We start from the raw sequence: 19,396 nt of genomic DNA on the forward strand, positions 1-19,396 counted from the left end.
AAGGAGGCAGTCAGTATTTTTTTTCTGAGCTTGGCATTTCTGAATGCAAGCAATTATATGCTATGATAATCAGCAATGAGATTGATCCATTGGTTTATAGTATAGTCGATTTTAACTTTGAATGCCAAAATCTAATTTTTTCTTTTAGTGCTATCATTACAACAATTAACCACGATGAAGTCTGGTTTAAGAGGCCGGATGGAAGCAAGTCCAAACTATATATTTCCCAGCTGCAAAAAGGAAAGTATTCAATAAAACATAATCATAATTGACCATTTCTAACCACATGTGTAATAAGTGGTGTTACTATGCTTGATGTGCCATGGGATGAAAGCTGTATTTAATAACGTTTTGTATTCTCCTTAATTTTATGGCAATATCCAATGTGTATTTGTAGTGCTGTATGTAAAGCTTCATATGGATGTCCTTGAATAGGTGGTGACATTTAATCATGTTGACAGACATTTTACCTCTAAATTGGGTCCAGTGCCTAAGATATGAAGTATGCCCTTCAAATATAATGGCTAAGAACTCCTCATTAAATACTGTATATTTAAAATACAAAACATTTGCTTTTATTAGTAGTGGCTAGATTGTGTGTGGTAACTGTGCAATTATCACTTTTACTAGCAATTTATTTTCATATGTTCAAGTGAACTTGTCATACTTGACTTGTGGGTGTTGGTGGGTCTGCTCAGATGTTGCTTCTGAATAGTCTGCAATGGTATAAGTATTCTTTTATCTGATGTGAACAGAATTTCTCAAACTTGAGACCCTGAACAGGTTTGCTAGTGTTGGTGTGTAACCATTTGTAAGTTTTCCCATACTACTTGTAAAAAATAAAGGCAATATTTTAAGATAAATTTTTGAGGAGCACTTTCTTAGTCTAGGAACCTAGTTTATAGTAACCAAACTGGTGGTTTTCTTTTTCAGGTTACTTTAAAATTCTAGCATAAAGTCAATGTAAAGGAGACAGCATTGTTTTTACTTATATTTTATGTCAACCACAGAGGGTACAGGTGCCTGGGTTTATTATGTAAATGGTAAACAATTAGCTACAAGTACTATTACATACTGGACTTGTCTGATCTATAGTCTTATGAAGCAAATATTATTATATTTTTTCAGAAGTAAAACTTATTCCCAGAAATAGTATTTTTGGGAGAAACTAACACAGCTCTCAAATGGCATGTTTCATATTTTTAGTAGTTTAATTCCATTAGAATGATTTAATGCAGTTCAGAAAGTTTGATGTATGTTAAAGCTTACCTTCAAGGTGTCAAGGGCAGAATCCCTGTAGTGTTACAGTACATGTTTAGACCATCTAAAATAACAGGTGGGATTATAGAAAAATAATTTTCCTAGTGGCCTTGTGCACTTTACTATCCATTGTTCTGAGATTCTTTTTGGAGAAAGGAAGAATGATACATTTTGTTTTAATTTATCATGGCAAAAATTGTTTTCATTGTCCCACCATTAATAGTTAGATGTTTTACTCCTAACTGAAATATCTGTTGTTGCAGGGTGGTAATTATTTACAGTTGCCAAAATATTATGCCATTCTTGTTTATCTTGAGCGATGCTTTTCTATCACTGTCACATTACTGTTAATTAATTGTACATTGACATGTTGGCTATTGACAATACTACTGTATGTACACAGCTGTTTGATAATTTTTTGTAATAAAATATTTGTATTTTTTAACTTGGTATATAAATAAATGATGTGTGGTAATGGACATTTTACAGTTGCTTTTTTTCCCCTTCAGGGTTGCAGATGTAGCCAATCTTGCAGAGAAAACATATTTTAAAGTCACCTAAAAATGTGCATTTTTCATAGAACCTAAAAGAGGGAAAACAGGTATTTAAGTATGGAAAATTTCCTTCTAATAAATCTGTATTTTATTGTTGTAGTTTATATATGGACTTACTTTAATATTACATCTAAGATTATGTTTCCTTTAATTAAAAAAATAAATAAATCCATTAAACCAGAAAAAAGATTTGAACTATGGCATGGCATACTTGGTAGAAAATCTAGTTATATAAGTTAGTCAAGAGCAGGGCATAGTGAGCTTTAGAAATGGGATCTGACCAAGTTAGGTGAATGAACAGCTGGATTTCAAATACAATTATGTGCTGCAAAAGCTAGGCAACACCTACACTGGGAAGAATAATTTGAACTACTCTTACATATTAGTGAGTTCCAGATCTAAACTGCAGCTTCTTGAGGAAAACATCTGAACATTATTGTCAGCAATATTAATCTGTCAGATATGCAGGCCAGGTCTAAAGAAGCATTTCTTAACCTGGGGGTTGCAACCCAAAATTGGGTTGCAAGAAGATTTCAGAGGGTTGTGAGCCACAGGTTGAGAAATGCTGATCCCAGGAAAGCACCGAGACTGTGGCAGGACAGAATGGCAGTGGAAAGGTGCCTGCCCCGTCCAGAGGGGGACAAGAGTGGGGAAGAGGTTTGAAGCTGGGCTGGGTGCTCGTGGGGGTAGGGCAGCTGGGAGGTGCTGCTTGGGAGGCAGAAGGGGCTGTGACCTGGTTTGGTGTGGCATAGCAGCCCCAGCCCAGGGTGGGGATTGCCACAGGCCTCCCTTCCTCCTCCCTCCAGCCTACACTGGGGCTGGCCTCACTCCGCTGCCTCCCGCATGAGCCAGAGCCACCACAGCCACCATGCTGTGGCCCAACCTGGGGGCCCCTCTTGCAGGGGTGGTGGGTGGGGGTGGGGGGGCAGTGGGCTGTGGATTGGGAGAGAGGGACACCAGCATGGGGACTGTGGGCCATGCACCAGCAGGGCCAGGGGATTGTGGGTCGGGACAGGCCATGAACCTTTGCAAATGGGTCCTGGTAAGAAGAAGGTTGAGAACTACTGGTCTAAAGTATACAGTATTATGCTGTGTCAATGGAAAATGATACTAAAATGTCATTAAATCAAAGGTATGCCCCCCCTGAGTACTGTATCTTAAAAGTAGAAACAGGTGCTTTAGAGCAGTGATAAGATTGTTTACAGGCATGGAAATAACTTCAGTATGAAGAGAGATTTAAAAGATTCTGGCTGCTTATATTAACGAGGAGAAATGATAAGTTAGACAGTGGTATACTGCAGACGGATCAGGCAGTTGTTCGTCCTTTCTTATACTGAAAGCAAGTGGGGACATTCAATGAAAAGGCAGCAGTTTTTAATAAGGCATGTAGGGCATCAATAGCCTGCAGTGTTTATTATCAAAAGTTATTGAGAACACTGTTTAGAAGCTTGTGAAAAAGATTTCAGTGCCAATGTACCTTTTTTACTTTATAAATATAAAAAAGTTTCCATGCAAAGGTTAGAACTCCCTGTTAGTTGACAAGGAGAAAATGCATCAAGTAGCTTAATACTTTTCAATCGGTGTGCCACAGCACACCAGCGTGCCGTGAGGAGCTCCCTGGTGTGCTGCTAGAATTTTGGAATAATGAGAAGAAAGCTCTCCAGCTGCCTAGCACTAACGAATCAGCTACATCAATGAGATTTTTACAGAAGACTTGTGCATGTGTTGGCTGTGGGGAGAGAGAGAACCAGCTGAGCAGAAGGAAATTCATCTACTTTGCATGTGTTGGCTATGGGGGATGCATAGTTTGAGAGCCTCTGAACAGGTATGCCACGGGATTTTGCTGCGGCAATGAGCTACAATGAACTTATAAGTATGGGCATGGGGAATGCTTTAACAGGTGTGCCACAGACATTTTTTATTAATGTAAGTGTGTCTTGGGCTGGACAGGATTAAGAAACACTGAAGTAGCTGGCTCCATCCGGGAAGCAGCAGCTAATTTTTAAATCTCAACACTAGCAGTACTTCTGCCTCCATCCACTACTTTACTTTGCTTTACTCTAAGATGCACTTATGGCCATTTGAAAATCAAAACCTTATGTATAACAAACTGACAGTAGTGACAGAATAGTTATCTTCTAGTGAACTATGTTTTAAAATTGTGTATATATGGTAATTTATAGGGAGGCATGCAAGTTGCCCCCCCTTTTTTTTTTAATTTTTCAATTTTATTGAGCATGTGAGACTGTCCTGTTATGAAAAATATTTTAAACCACCTAAACCTTCAGTTTTATGTTCCCCCCAACCCACTGATAAATTAAAAAAAAATGCCCATACTTAAAAGCTGTAGTTTGAAGAAGTAATAAAGTAAAACTAGAGTAAGATACTTAAACTGATTTATTGTCGGTTAAACTATAATGTAAATGTGATACCACTTAAATCAAATTACTTGTTCTGAAACGCATATAACTCTTTTGGTATCAACACAAGTATGCTACTGCAAGCCCCACATATCTTCCCAAACAGTGTATTAATTTTTAAAGGAAATTCATTTTAAATGTTAAGGTCCTGCTTCAGACACAGCTCTTCCCTTCTGATTTGTATAGGTCACTCTGAATCCTAGCCCTACCCTCCAGCATATCAAGTACTGCCCCCACCTTGGTGTCATCTGCAAACTTGCTGAGGGTGCACTCTGTGCCATCTTCCAGGCCACTGATGAAGACGCTGAACAAAACCAGCCCCAGGACCGACCCCTGGGGCACTTTACTTGATACCAGCTGCCAACTAGACATTGAGCCATTGATTTCTATTCTCCAAACTTGTGCTGCCTGCTGCAGTAGTCTGGGAGCTGACCTTGCCCGTGAAGGCCGAGGCAAAAGGCATTGAGCACTTCAGCCTTTTCTGCATCCTGTCACAAGGTTGCCTCCCCCATTCAATAAGAGACCCACACTTTCCCTGATCCTCCTCTTGCTACTGACATACTTGTAGAAACCCTTCTTGTTACGCTTCACATTCTGTGCTAGCTGCAACTCCAGTTGCGCTTTGGCCTTCCTGACTTCATCCCTGCATGCCTGAGCAATGCTCTTATATTCTTCCCTAGTTATTTGTCCAATTTTCTACTTATAAGCTTCCTTTTTGTGATTTAATTTCCTGAAGAGTTCTGTAAGCCAAGCTTACTAGTCTTCCTGCACATTGGGATGTTTTGTTTGTTCCTGCACTCTCAGTAAGGCTTCTTTGAAGTACAGCCAGCTCTTATGGACTCCTCTCCCTCTCAGACTGGCTTCCCAGGGGATCCTGCCCATAAGTTCCTGAGAGAGTCAAAGTCTGCTTTTCTGAAGTCCAGGGTCCTTACTCTGCTGCTCTCCATCCTTCCTTTCCTCGGGATCCTGAATTCAATCATCTTGTGGTCACTGCTGCCCAAGTTGCCATCCACTACTACGTTCCCCACCAATTCATTCCTGCAACATCTCCGATAGAAGTCAGTTTACTTGATACAGAAATGAAAAACTCAGTCTGTCAAGCAAACGTTACCATTTAACAAAATGGGTATTAAAAGTCTTTAAAACCTAGGCATAGTGACAAATGTGCATCTTTCTTGTATTGTAGCATTACTTGCTGAAGCTACAATAGGTGAAAAAATTAAAATAAGAGGATAGACACTCAAGGCAAGGTAGGATTTGAAATTTTATTGATGATCAAACCTTTCAATGGCAGTCAAGCTTTATGTGTATGATTTACTTGGATTTCACAGTACCAGAAATCGCTATTCATTCCATCCAGGAAGAGCATACACCAACTGCAGATGCTTCTTTAGCCTGACAAAGGGTTTGTAAACCTGAAAGCTAGCTAAGAAAAATTTTTGCAACTACTTAAGTTGGCCTAATAAAAGATATCAGATTCACCCAAAGAACCTTGTCTGCCTATGTCCTTAGAACAGCACAGCTACAACCTATACGCAAGTGCGAAGTCCTGCAGTTAGGATGGAACAATCCCATGCATCAGTACAGGCTGGGCAACAGCTCTGCCAAAAATGACCTGTGGGTTGCAGTGGACAATAACATGAATATGAGCCAACAGTGTGCCCTTGTTGCCAAGAAAGCTAATGGCATACAGGGCTGAATTGGTAGGTGTGTTGCCAGCAGGTCTAGGGAAGTGATTATTCCCCTCTCTATTCAGGACTGGTGAGGTCACATCTGGACTACTGTGTTCAGTTTTGGGCCCCCCAATACAGAAAGGATGTAGACAAATTGGAGGGAGTCCAGTGGAGGGCAGCAAAAATGGTGAGAGGTCTGGGGGACATGACTTATGAGGAAAGACTGAGGGAATTGGGCTTATTAAGTCTAGAGAAGTGGAGACTGAGGGGACTTAATTAACAGCCTTCAGCTACCTGAAGGTGGGTTTGTAAGAGGATGGAGCTAGACTGTTCTTAGAGGTGGCAGATGACAGAACAAGGAACACAATCTTAAGTTGCAGCAAGGGAAATTTAGGATAGATATTAGGAAGAATTTTCTCACTAGGAGGGTACAGTGGAACAGGTTACCCGGAGGTGGAATCTTTATCCTTGGAGGTTTTCAAGATCTGGCTAAACAAAGCTTTGGTGGGGATGATCCTTCTTTGAGCAAGAGGTTGGAGTAGATGACCTCCTGAGGTCCCTTCCAGCCCTAACTTTCTGTGATTCTATGTGAATCTACTTCTTAGTTTGAGCAGCATAGCTGCTTTTGAGGTCTTCCTAGTTTGAGCAGGTTGCTAGTAATTTGAGAAGCTGTAGATAATTGACTTTTGAGATACTTTGGTGACAAAAATGAAATGGAGCCAACTACAACACTGACTATATGTGTTCTGTTCTAAGTACAGAGTATAGCCATAAACCGAAGGAGGGTAGATTTAGATTGGACATCAGGAAGAATTCTTTATGGTGAGGGTTGCCAAAATATGGAATGGGCTTCCAAGGGAGGTGGTGCTCTCCCCTACTTTGGAGGTGTTCAAAAGGAGATTAGACAAGCACCTGGCTGGGGTTACTTGACCCCAGCACTCTCTCCTGGCCAGAAGAGGGGGTCAGACTCGATGACCTAATACAGGGGTGGGCAATTATTTTGAGTAGAGGGCCGCTTACTGAGTTTTGGCAAGCCATTGAGGGCTGCATGACAGGCAGCCCAGCGCAGATTAATGTTAATTTTCTAAAATTTTTAGGGGCCCTGCGGGCCAGATAGAATGGCCTGGCAGGCTGCATCTGGCCCACAGGCTGCATTTTGCCCACCTCTGATCTAATAGGTCCCTTCCAACCCTGGAAATCTATTAACCAGATTTCCAAGTGTCCTAACTCAACTGTCCATCTTTTGTGTAATATAAGCTGTGATATATTTTCCAATTACCCACTTTCTTTGGCCTCAAAATGTTCCCCTTATGCCTGTGCAAAAAGTAATTGTCTAAGATTATAAAAAGCTCACTGAAAGTTTTTCTTACCATCCAACATCTTAGAAATAAAATAATAAATGTTATAAGAAACCCTTTAAGGCAGGTACCATAGCTAAGACAAGGTAAGAATACCTGCATGTGGTAGGCTGAAAAAAATAGTGTCTGAGCTCAGCAGCTGTGCGGTTGTTTGGTATATTGTTATCCAGAACAGCTCATTTATATTAGAAGATTGGGCAATAGAATCCCTTCCATTTTTGGAACCCACCCGAAAATATTTCTATTTCATAAGTGCTTTATGATATGAAGACAAAGTAAATTTTACAGATATTTCTAGTTCTTTATAATAGGCTGCAGAACCTTATGATGGAGTCAGTATTCTTAGTGGAGTGTACAATGGACTGGAAATCACATAAGCTGGGGCCTGGCTCCGATCCGGTCCCTGCTTTGCTGTGGGAACTTGTGGGGGAACCTCCCCTCAACCCCCTATCCAAACCATTTTGAGATCTGTTGGTGAAAAATGCTATAGAACAGGGGTTTTCAACCTTTTTTAATAAGTGTATCCCTTCTCTTTCAAAGTTTCAGCTCATGTACCCCTTTATATTTTATTATTTTTCTTAAAGGGGGGGAGGGGGCAGATCAAGGTTCCCGCAGTGAGGGAGGGGGCTGGGTTTGGGGCTGGGCCCAGAGCTGCACAGCTGGGGCAAAGTGTGGGACAGACCCACAGACAGCTCATTCAGGAGGTGTGGCAGGGGTTGCTCCTGCTGCTGCATGCACACCAGGAGGGCATGGGGGACATGTGCTCTAGATCTGCATGTGGAGTGGGGTTGGCTGGCCTAGCATTGGGGGAGGAAGTGGGGCTGGGGCAGGGGCTGCCCAGCCAGTGTGGCTCCCGCTGCTACACGCACCCCTAGAAGGATATAGGGGAGGGGTGTGCCCCCAGATCTGTGTGTAGGTTGGGGTGGGCTGCTGGTGTGGGCTGGGGTCAGTGCTGGGCTCTTCCTGGTGGGGGGCTGGGCCAGGGCTGTGCTTGGGGTGGGTGGTGGCGGCACTGGGAAAGGAGACTGGGGGGGCTACAGTGAGTTCTGGAGTGGTCCCAGCGCTGCCGCTGCCTGCCCTGAGTGCAGCCCAGACCAGTCCAGTCCAGTCCCCTGCTAGGAAGAGCCCAGCACTGCCCTGGACCCAGCCTGCAGCAGCAGCCTGCCCTTGCCATGCACACAGATCTGGGACACACACTCCCCATGCCTTCTAGGGCCCACATAGTGGCAGGAGCTATCATTTCCTCTTGCATCTCTGTCCCGGACCTGCACTGTCATGGCCCCATGATCCTGATCCCAGCGCAGTGCTGACACGTAGGGGGTGCACAGAGGTGCATGTGCACCCCCTGAAAGTGCTGGTGTACCCTGTGACAGCCAGCATTCCCTGCTTAGGTGACAGGTGGGGGGGGCAGGCAGGAGCTCTGGTGCCCCTCCAGAGTGCCAGTTGGGGAGTGGGGGGGCTAGGAGAAGCACCACTGGCACTTCTGGGCACACCCTTGGCACTTTCAGGTTAGCACAATTGTTCTCAGGGGGACTACCTTTGCTAACCTATAGGAAATGCTAAGGAAAGGGGCTAGGTTGGTCCCCTAGCCCTCTGGGACTTCAAGCCAAAATGTACTTATGGTATAGGAACACAAAACAGGTGCCACAAGATAAAGATAGGCAGGGATTTAATTTGTATCAGCTGCTTTGCTGTAACAGCCTGAATGCACCCTTACCCAAGGGTGGATAGCATAGTAGCTTATCCCACAGGGTAAGAGTGTATACACAGGCTGTTACTGCAGAGCATCTGACATGGTAAATCCCTGCTGCCTTTGACCAGGAACATAGGTAGATCCAGTAGTAATTTTGAATTCAGAGCAACATCTGAATAGCATGCAATAAACAAGACCTGGACCCTATTTTGAACAATGATGATAAAATGTTGAATGCTATTAAAATAATACAAAATACTAAATAATACATGATCACATCATTAAAGACTTTCATAATGTGTATGTGTAGAGGGCCCAAATAAAGGTTGTAATAGCAACATGAAATGTGGCCCTCCCTAACTTTCAAATGTTTCACTTTGCAACTTCAGCATGATTCCTTTAATGTAGTTTTTACATCTGCTAATCAGAGATAGCAAAGTCAGGAACACTGAGGTAGTCTGGTAAAGACTGTATTATTCCAGTTCTACTCTTAAATATTCTAATGACATTTTTAAAAACGTTTTTGTATTGAGCTTAAGACATTTTCTGCTTTAAAAATAAGTAAATAAATAAAACTTGAAAGTTACTGTGGAATATCCATGAAAGTAGAGTCTGCAGATAGTAACATCATTCTCACTCTAAGAACTGACTTTCTGAGTTAGGTTTTGGTTAATTTTTAAAAGCCTTTAGCCATGCAATTAGTGCTGATTCAAACAAAAGGAAAAAGATATGGCATGTGCACAATATTTAGCATTTACTTTTGTTAGCTGTAATGGAGTTTGTGTTATTGTTTAATGTAACTCTGTAATGAGAAAAGTCCTTAAACAATAAATGCCTTTTTATTTTTTCAACGCATCAGTGACAAAGAACAGGAGAAGGGAGAAGAGACAGAAGTTAAGTTTATGAAGAATGTATGGAATTTTCCATTTGCAAATTAAACTAGGCTGCCTACCTACCTATTTACTGTAAACAGTTAATGAAATACCTTGAAAAGTTAAATCTGCCACCCCAGGCAAATAATATGACTAGAAGAAACATGGGGACTATATTAGAGATATTTTGATAAAAGCCTGCAGGTGGCAGTAAATTCATGCAGGAGTTATTTAGCAATAGTTTTAGAATTTTCTATTTTAGTATCGTATTAGTTATATTATTCAATGTCTTGTAGTTGCAACAATACTACAGTTGGATTTAATCCTAGTGCATACTAATTAAGGGATATTCAAAAAGAACAGATAGTGTCCAGAGTTCTAAAGAAGGATTATTTTTTACTACTGTATGCTGAAAGAAAATCACTGCATAAAGACTCAGGAACAGAAACTGATTATATGCTTGCTAGTTGCTATAGAAACAAAGTATGTAATTAAACAAAAGGAAACATATTACAACTGTTACACTGATGAAAGTACTTAGAAAAAATTGGACAATGAATTAGGTTTTTTTTTATTGGAACACTAAACCAATAACTAGGCCAAGGTTTTTTTAGTAAAAATTCACCCACAATTTTTGGCTCTGAAGTTGACTAAACAATTATTTAGTCAGATGGGTATTTTATTTATCAAATAATAACAATAATTAAAAAAATCAAGAAGTGGTAAGTACCACTGTGATAACTCATTTCACTACTCTTACAAATCAACAATGTATTAAATATAATACATTTATCTTGGGATGGAAATAAATTTTAAGTGAACTTAAACATCTGGAGGAAAGTTGAAGAAATATATTCCTTTATGAATATAAAGTGTTTATATTAGTTTCAAAGCACCAATTTTAGTTTAAGACAATTACTTCAATCTTTCTTACTTATTCTAGACAAGTGCAATATTATTTGCAGTTTCAAATACTTGCTGTGATTTTTTTCACTTGGTGCTTATAGAGTCAGTTTGCTGTAGGATTCATTAAAAAGAGATTTGTTTATAACATTCATGGCCCTACATAGCAATTTCCCACTGATGCAAATCAACATTTTAAATATATATATATATTAATATTTAAGTCATATTAGTTAAACTTCAGGCCAAGCTATTTTGAGATAATGTGAGGACAGAAATATTATATGTCAGCAAATATGCATCAAAATCACATTAGAGAAATACTGTGGTTTTAACAGTATACTGTGGTTTCAGATTAACTAGCTGTTAAAATTAGTTGCCAAAAGAGGGCGCTTTGAGTTTTCTTATTAAATGCTATTCCCATTCAAGTTTCAATTCAGTTCCCAGAACTTTCTTTTTCCTTAAAACAAGAGTCAATTAAAATTCAGTTTTGATTAAAAAAGCATCTACTATAGATATTTTTTAGAAATACTTTTACAGATACTCTTGGTAATTTGAGAGATCTTTGTTAGAAAGGGAGTGATGATTGTATTATTGTAGTTCTGTTCATATTGTCTCAAAACCTCTTCATCATTTGATGCTGGCATTGACCACATTTGCCACTTACAATAAATCCAGGACAGAGACTTCTAGTAAAGACTCTTTTGCTTTGCACTTGCTTCACAGCATCTATCAGACCATATTTCTCCTGGGGGCCTGGTGCTTCCTCCTTCTGCCCCCTCCCCCCCCTGCCCCACACTGGGATAGGGGCCTGGGTCCAGTGTTTCCCCTTCCCAATTCTCCATGTGCCAGGATTAGGCTCTGGTACCTGGCAGTTCCCTTGCCTGGGGCTCCCTGTGGGTCCAGAAATTTGGTGATGAGGGAGCAAGTTCCACAGTGCTCCTGCTGCCAAATTTCCAGACCTGCAGGGAGCCATGCAGGTCAGATGACATTGCAGTGCAGGCCAGATCTGGGTTGATCACCCCTGACCTAGCTCATCCCCTTCCTTTGCACAGCGTATGATCCCTAATGGGGGAGTGGAGTAGTTAAATCTCTGTCTTGGATCATTCCCCACAATTTAGCATAGATCCAGGTACAAAGAAGTAGCCAAACAGCAGGTAGCTTTAAGACCTGCCAGAGATGGCAAGTCCTGTTAAAGCAGATAAGTGTCTAGGGCTTAGCTTTGCCCATTGAAGGTAAAAAGACAATTTAGGGGAAAAAGTGAGATGAAGCCAACCTTGACCCAGAGTTCTTTGAGAGTTTAAGCCATTTCAGACCTTTTTGTTGACCAACTTCTCCCCAACCAGTCATTTGATCCTTTGGGGTAAGCTTCAGTTATGTTTGCACTGATTCATAAACGGCCTTTGTACATTAGACCAGGTATCCAACTATATCAGTACAAACATATCTGAAGAAACATTAAACAGAAAGAGTGATTGCTCCCCACTCTTTTCTCTTAAGCTAATTTAAGTCCTCCACATCTTTAGCTTTCTTCCACTGTTTCTTAAATCTTTTAAGAAATCAAAGCCTTTGCTTACAGTTCTCAGATACAAATTGTTCTTGTCTTGTTGTATTATTCTCACTATACAACAAAGGGTGTTGTGTAACTGATAAACCTGACCAGATAAACAATAATTTTCTTGGGAAAATGTTTGTTTTATTATCAAAAAATACAAAGTTTATTTTAAAAATATTGTCAAAGTTTTCTGTTTTCAGTAAAATATTTAAGATTTTGAAAACAGAAATACTTTACCAGGAACTTAACTGAAAAACAAGAAACTTAACTGAAAACTAAAAATGTTTGCCAAAAAAAAAATCACATTTGTTGTTTTATGTACATGGCCTTTTCCTTAAGAAACATGCTTTGATAAAAAAAATCCGTTGGTTTTGATTATGTAGAAATAAGGCTCTTGCCTTAGGAGATGCCTTGGATGTTGAAGTAAAACCTTGTTGGTCTAATGTACGTAGGGCTGGTGGAACACCCCCCCCCCCCCATAGATAGATAGATAGATATATTTGTAGGTATATGATTTTTCAACAAAAAATGAGGTTTTCAACTAAACTCTTTTTTGGGAGGTGGAGAGAGTGAAAACTGTCTCTTCCTATGGGAAAAAATGTCCTTTAACTGAAAACAGCTGAATTCCTACAAAGAAACATACAAAAATGAAGATGTTAATATGATGTCGTATGGTTTCTTCACCAGATCCTCAGTGTTATATTATGGTGAAAGATTCCAGTGATCTCGCATAGTGGCTCAACAAGAGTGATGACATCACCGGAAATGTAGTCTGGCCATTGAATCCAGAACAGAAATTAGAATGGGGGTTTCAGATACCTGCTTTACAATTCCCATAAAGTCCTGTTAAATAAAAAAAAGTTTCACCAAAAAGTTGACATTTTGCATGCAAAGATTTAACAAATACAATTTTCTTCTCTTCATTTTTCTTGAGGAAAAGACATTCTTTCAATAAGCTTTAATTAGCTATATTGTGTAGACAAAATATGTTTTTTTTTAAAGGTGGGTGACTGGTACTAGTTGTTTTTAAAATATAGTAGATAATTAAAACATACATAAGAACTTAAATTTTACACATCAGCCACTTGTATGTAGTGGAAGTAAAATGATTCTCCTGCCCACAAATTGTAAATAAAAGCCTGCCACTTAACATTTTGAGCTCTATTTTGTTCATCATCTTGTGCACAGCTGTGTTTAAAAGCAAACACAAAAATTGTAAAACACAGATGTGGAAAGTTCTCACATAACCCTAGAACTTAGATTCTTCTACTCTCTCTGAAACATGTTAAAATTACCACAAATAGGTTTTAACTTTAAATACTATTATATAAGGACTTAGGAAAGTAATTTAAGTGGATGGTAGCTAATTGTAAATAGCCAATGATTGAACATAGCTTGCTTGCTTGGTTGCTAAATTGGGGTGTATGTGTTATTCCTAACTATAGTCGCCTCAGTTTTAGAATTCCTTCCTCTTTGAGGCCCACCTGTGCCTGAGCCTGGACATCTTCCAGAAGCATAAGCCAATTTTATTTGGGTAAGCATTAGTAGATGGGGTTAAGTTCATGGGTGTTATCTGGGGTATTATTTGGGGAGTTATTACTTTTATTTTAATATTTTACTGTTTTTACAATTTATCTTCTTTTTATTGTAAGCTACCCTGAGCCTTGTTTTGGTAAGGAAGGAACATAAATCAAATGTGTTACTAGTAAAGATGTTCCTACCTGGAAGATTTAGATGATTAAGGATTTGTCAGATATATTTAACTTATGGAGTTGGGTATCTTGGCTTGCACACTCTCAGAAGCAAGTACAGCTACTGGAAGGGGAGGTGGGATTTGGTTAGTAGAGAAGCTGTTACATGATGGGCAAATTCAACCTGAACAGAGGTGGTATTGCTGCCTCTTGAGCAGAGCTAGAAGAACATGCGAGCAAATAAAGGAAGGAGTTCTATAGGAACATATAAGGAAGATGAGAATTTTTTTAATTCATACTGCAGTACAAGAAAACTGAAAATAAATTAGATACTCTTCCATGGACCCCTGAACTCTCTGCTAGTATGTTCTACTGTCATAGACTCCCTAGGGGCCTAGCCAGACGGATTGCTTATTCCATCTAATCATTTGCATATTTGTGCATCTTTGCATTAATACCACATAACCAGAAAAAGCGATTTGTAAGAATGTGTTAACAGCTAATCTTTTTCAGAATCTAGCCCTTGCCACTTAGAGTGATAAATTCATGTACGCCTTTTATTATGGTATCCTCCGATACAAGATTGCTTGCTCCCCAGAGTGACATTTTTCCCTGGTAACACAAAAAGGAAAGCATTTCTTTTCATGACAAGTAATAAGTTCACTGTTATTAGGAGAACTCATCTGTATTATCTCAAGATAATGGAGAAGTGCCATTAATTGTCTGCCCTTTTCATTTATTAATTGCATTTTTGTGTTATGCCCTTACAGAATGAGGCCTATGATACAGCGAATCTCAATTAATTATAGTAGCAAATCCTAGGAAGGAAGTTAGTAGTATACTAGCAAATCCCACCTGAGGACTAGGTGTTTGGATGCAGAAGGGACATTGTATTAAAACAGAAACAGTACAAATCAGGAATTCCAGTGGCTACAACCCCTACATATTCTGAGACAGGAAGAGAAGAACAGGGAAATGGGCACCAAGGGTGTATCCACACATGCAGGCACGTGCGTTTGCAGCAGCTCAAATAACAGTGGCACAAATTTGTGTCAAGGAGTTTTGCCTCAGTGCATGTGCCTGAACTGGCTGCCCTGGAGGAGTGTGCGGTGGGGGAAAGCGTACTGGAGGAGCCTGCTGCCATCATTGAGTGAACTGAGGGCCGGCCAGGTAAGCAGAAGAAGAGATGCCATGTCATTGTTGTTGGTGACTCACTGCTGAGAGGAACAGAGGGACCCATCTATCGTCTGGATCCCATGGCACATGAGGTTTGCTGCCTGCCTGGAGCTCAGATTTGGGACATCATGGTGATGATCCGGGACCTCGTTCGGCCCTCTGATCACTACCCCTTGGTCCTCATCCATGTGGGCACTAATGACATGGCCAGCAGTAGTCTGGACCGTGTCAGGAGAGACTACAAGGCTCTGGGGGCCAAGTTAGGGAGAAGGGAGCATAGGTGGTTTTCTCATCTGTTCTTTCTGTGAGCAGACGCGGACAGCACCATGAGGCTGGGATCGGAGAGGTCAACCAGTGGCTTCAGAGCTGGTGTTACTGGGCGGGCTTTGGATTCTTTGACCGTGACCCACACTTGTGTGCAGCAGACATGCTAGGGTGGGACAGGCTATATCTCTCCCTGAAAGGTAAGTGTGTTTTCTCTTCCAGGTTGGCTGATCTTGTACGGTGAGCTTTAAACTAGGTTTGTCGGGGCATGGGGATGCAGAGGTGCAGGAGGACACTTTGACATCAAGCCAGGTGACGCGAGCACGAACAACCCAGGTAAATCACAAGGGCCCGGGCAAGCTTGGGAAAAGAGGGCAGCACAAACACCCATAGGAGGTCTCAGTTGCCTCTACACAAATGCTAGAAGTATGGGGAATAAGCAGAAGGAACTTGGGCTCCTGCTAGCTAGCAAAAACCCAGACCTGGTTGGGATTCCCAGAAACCTGGTGGGATTCTACCCACAACTGGATAGTATACATTGAGGGCTATAGGTTGTATAGATGGGATAGAGTAGGGAAAAGGGGGGGGGGGTAGCGCTCTATGTTAAAGAGCAATACACATCCTCAATGATCAGGATGGGTTCAGAAGAGGGGCAAACAGGCGCTCTGGGTTAGAATGCAAGGGGGTCATGGGGAAAGGGACTTGATAGTGGGTGTCTACTACAGACCACCTCACCAGGGGGATGAGCTGGACCTGGAATTTTCAGGTTAGCTCACGGAGCCTGTAAGGACAACGGATGTGGTTGTCATGGGTGACCTAAACTACCCAGACATCTGGGAGGATCAGTCGGCCAGGTCTGAATGCTCATGTAGGTTTTTAGCCTGCATATGGGACCTCCACCAAACCCAGGAGGTATACAATCCCACCAAAGGAAATGCCTTGCTGGACTTGGTCCTTGCCACAGGTGATGACCTGGTGAGGGATCTGAGGGTGCTCCACTACCTAGGCATTAGTGACCATTGTCTGCTGGAATTTACTAACCAGCGCAGAGTGGTAAAAGCAAGCAGTAAGGCAAAAGTCCTTGACTTCAGGAGGGCTGACTTCAATGAGCTAAGGAGATTAGTAAGAGAGACATTGGGGACTCAGAGCCTCAAGGAGATGGGAATCCAGGACGGGTGGTTGTTCCTTAAAGAGACAATCCTCCGAGCTCAGAGGGAGTTGGTCCCAATGCGAACCAAAGTGGGCAAGGGTGCTAAAAAAGCCCCTTGACTCAATAAAGGTATCCAGGAGACCCTAAGGGTAAAAAAGGTAGCATACAATCAGTGGAAGCAAGGGGCTATCACCAAGGAGGATTACACCTCCATTGCTTGTGATTGCAGGGAGGCGGTTAGGAAGGCCAAGGCAGAGATGGAACTAGGGCTGGCGACCAGAATTAAGAATAACAAAAAGTCCCTTTTCAAATACATAGGGAGTAAGAAGGCGGCACCAGGTAACGTGGGGCCCCTACAGGACAGGCTTGGCAATCTGTTGATGGCAGCAAAGGAAAAAGCCGATCTCTTCAACAAGTTCTTTGCCTCCATACTTCTGAGCAGGGACCGGGACAACTCCCCCACTAGGATTACAGACAGGCTCAGGGGACACGACGCCATGCCTAGTGTCAGGGACGATCTAGTTAGGGAACTCTTGGGGGGCTGGACGTGTTTAAGTCAGCCAGTCCAGATGCTCTTCATCTGAGGGTACTGAGGGAATTGGCGGAGGTCATAGCAGGGCCCCTGGCACGGCTGTATGAGTGCTCGTGGTGCTTGGGCCAGGTCTCAGAGGACTGGAAAAGGGCCAATGTGGTTCCCATTTACAAGAAGGGGAGAAAGGAGGACCCAGGTAACTATAGGCCAGTTAGTCTCACCTCAGTCCTTGGGAAGACCCTTGAGAAAATTATCAAGGAGCACATATGCGGGGGCCCAGCATGGGAGGTAATGCTCAGGGGCAACCAACACAGGTTCATTGCGGGCAGATCCTGCCTGACTAACCTTTTTTCCTTTTATGACCAGGTCACAAAATCCTTGGATGCAGGCATTGAGGTAGATGTAGTCTACCTGGACTTCAAGAAGGCCTTTGACACTGTTTCTTACCCCATTCTCACAAAAAAGAGGTGACTGTGGCATTGATCCCTACACAGTCAGATGGGTGGCAAATTGGCTCGATGGCCACACCCAGAGAGTGGTGGTAGATAGGTTGTTATTGACCTGGAGGGATGCGGGCAGTGGAGTTCCCCAGGGCTCAGTCCTCGGGCCTGTGCTATTCAACATCTTTATCAGCAACTTGGAGGTGGGTGTGGAAAGCATGCTGTCCATATTCACTGATAACGCAAAGATGTGGGGCAAAATGGGCACGCTGGAGGGGAGGGACAGAATCCAACTAGATCTAGACAGGTTGCAGAGGTGGGCGGATGAGAATAGAATGGAATTCAACACAGACAAGTGTAAGGTGCTGCATCTAGGGAGAAGGAACCTGCAACACACCTATAGGCTGGGGAATACCCTTCTCAACAACACAGTGGCTGAAAGGGATCTTGGAGTCATTGTTGACTCCAAGATGGACATGAGCCGCTAATGCGAGGAAGCAGTCAGTAAGGCTAACTGCACCTTGTCGTGCATCTACAGCTGCATCACAAGCAGGTCCAGGGAGGTGATCCTTCCCCTCTATGTGGCGCTGGTCAGGCCGCAGTTGGAGTATTGTGTCCAGTTCTGGGTGTTGCACTTCAAGAGGGATGTGGCTAACCTTGAGAGGGTCCCAGAGGAGGGCCGCTCGCATGGTCGGGGCAGCAGGCCAGGCCCTACAAAGATGGACTAAAGGGCCTGAATCTATTCAGCCTCCACAAGAGAAGACTCAGAGAAGATCTGGTGGCCATCTATAAACAGGAGGGACCAGTGGAAAATAGGTGAGGCTCTGTTTCCCTGGGCACCACCTGGGATAACAAGGAATAATGGCCATAAGTTGATTGAGAGCAGGTTCAGGCTTGATATCAGGAGGCATTACTTAACGGTTAGGACTGCCAGGCTCTGGAATGGGCTCCCAAGTGAGGTGGTGCTCTCCCATACCTTAGGGGTCTTCAAGAGGAGGTTGGATAGATATCTGGCTGGGGTATTATGATACCAGCACTCGTTCCTCCCCAGGGCAGGGGTTTGGACTTGATGATCTGTTCGGGTCCCTTCCAACACTAGAAACTATGAACATGCACTTTGGTGTGGGGCAAGTTGTTCCACTTGGGGCAAAAACCTTGCCCAGCTTCTCCCAGATCTGCAGCCAGGGGGAGCTGAAGGCTAGGGCTGGCACCTGTGCTGGCTCCAGCAGTATAAAAAGCTGCCCTGTCAAGCAGCTCAGGGCTACTTTCAGGAGCTTCTGGGGGGAAGTTGGCCCCTTCCTGCCTCAGGTGACTGCTGCTGCTGTTGCCTTCACCTTCACTTTTACCTTTACCCTCTGTGAAGCAGTGGCAGAGCAGGAGCCTCTGGTTGGGGGGGGGGGGAACAGATGCCCCTGCAGAACTTCCTGCAGCCCCTGCTGTGAGGGCAGGTTCCAGCCAGGTGCCTGATGGGGCACATGTCCCTACAACGCCCACCCTGTGGGCAGACTCCAATCAACTCCCTTGTAACAGCCAGAACCAGAGGGATTAATAAGCAATAAATATGTGCTTCTTGGAGGCATTTGGTATTTTGCCTAAACAGGTAATATTAGTTAATATAAGCTTGTAAATTTGTAAACTGCAAATGTAACTTGTCTGTCATAAGTTTAACCAAAATGATAAAATTAACTGTTTGTGGAACTGACTGGGCCCCATAGGCAAAACTATAGCTGTAAGATTAGGAGACCTAACGGTTTTTTTGCTCAGGGTTAAGCCTTGGTAAAACTGGATCTAACTGCCTGGTGCACCCAACACATTCCAGGAAAAAACATCTCAAGAAAACATATTCAAATGAAAA

The 19,396-nt window shown here is 42.5% G+C and overlaps 1 protein-coding gene across 2 annotated transcripts in view; it reads left to right on the top strand.

Annotated features, from left to right (window-relative positions):
- Positions 1-1,739, top strand: part of BRMS1L (BRMS1 like transcriptional repressor) — a 33,168-nt gene extending 31,429 nt beyond the window's left edge. For both annotated transcript variants that reach the window (XM_014611341.3, XM_019488739.2), the window contains exon 10: positions 149-1,739. In XM_014611341.3, the coding sequence (XP_014466827.1) occupies positions 149-272 (124 nt within the window). In that variant the 3' untranslated portion in view covers positions 273-1,739. The remainder of the gene's footprint in view (positions 1-148) is intronic.
- The last annotated feature ends 17,657 nt before the right edge of the window (positions 1,740-19,396 follow it).

Source organism: Alligator mississippiensis, chromosome 2, assembly GCF_030867095.1.
Source record: "Alligator mississippiensis isolate rAllMis1 chromosome 2, rAllMis1, whole genome shotgun sequence".
Taxonomy (NCBI): domain Eukaryota; kingdom Metazoa; phylum Chordata; order Crocodylia; family Alligatoridae; genus Alligator; species Alligator mississippiensis.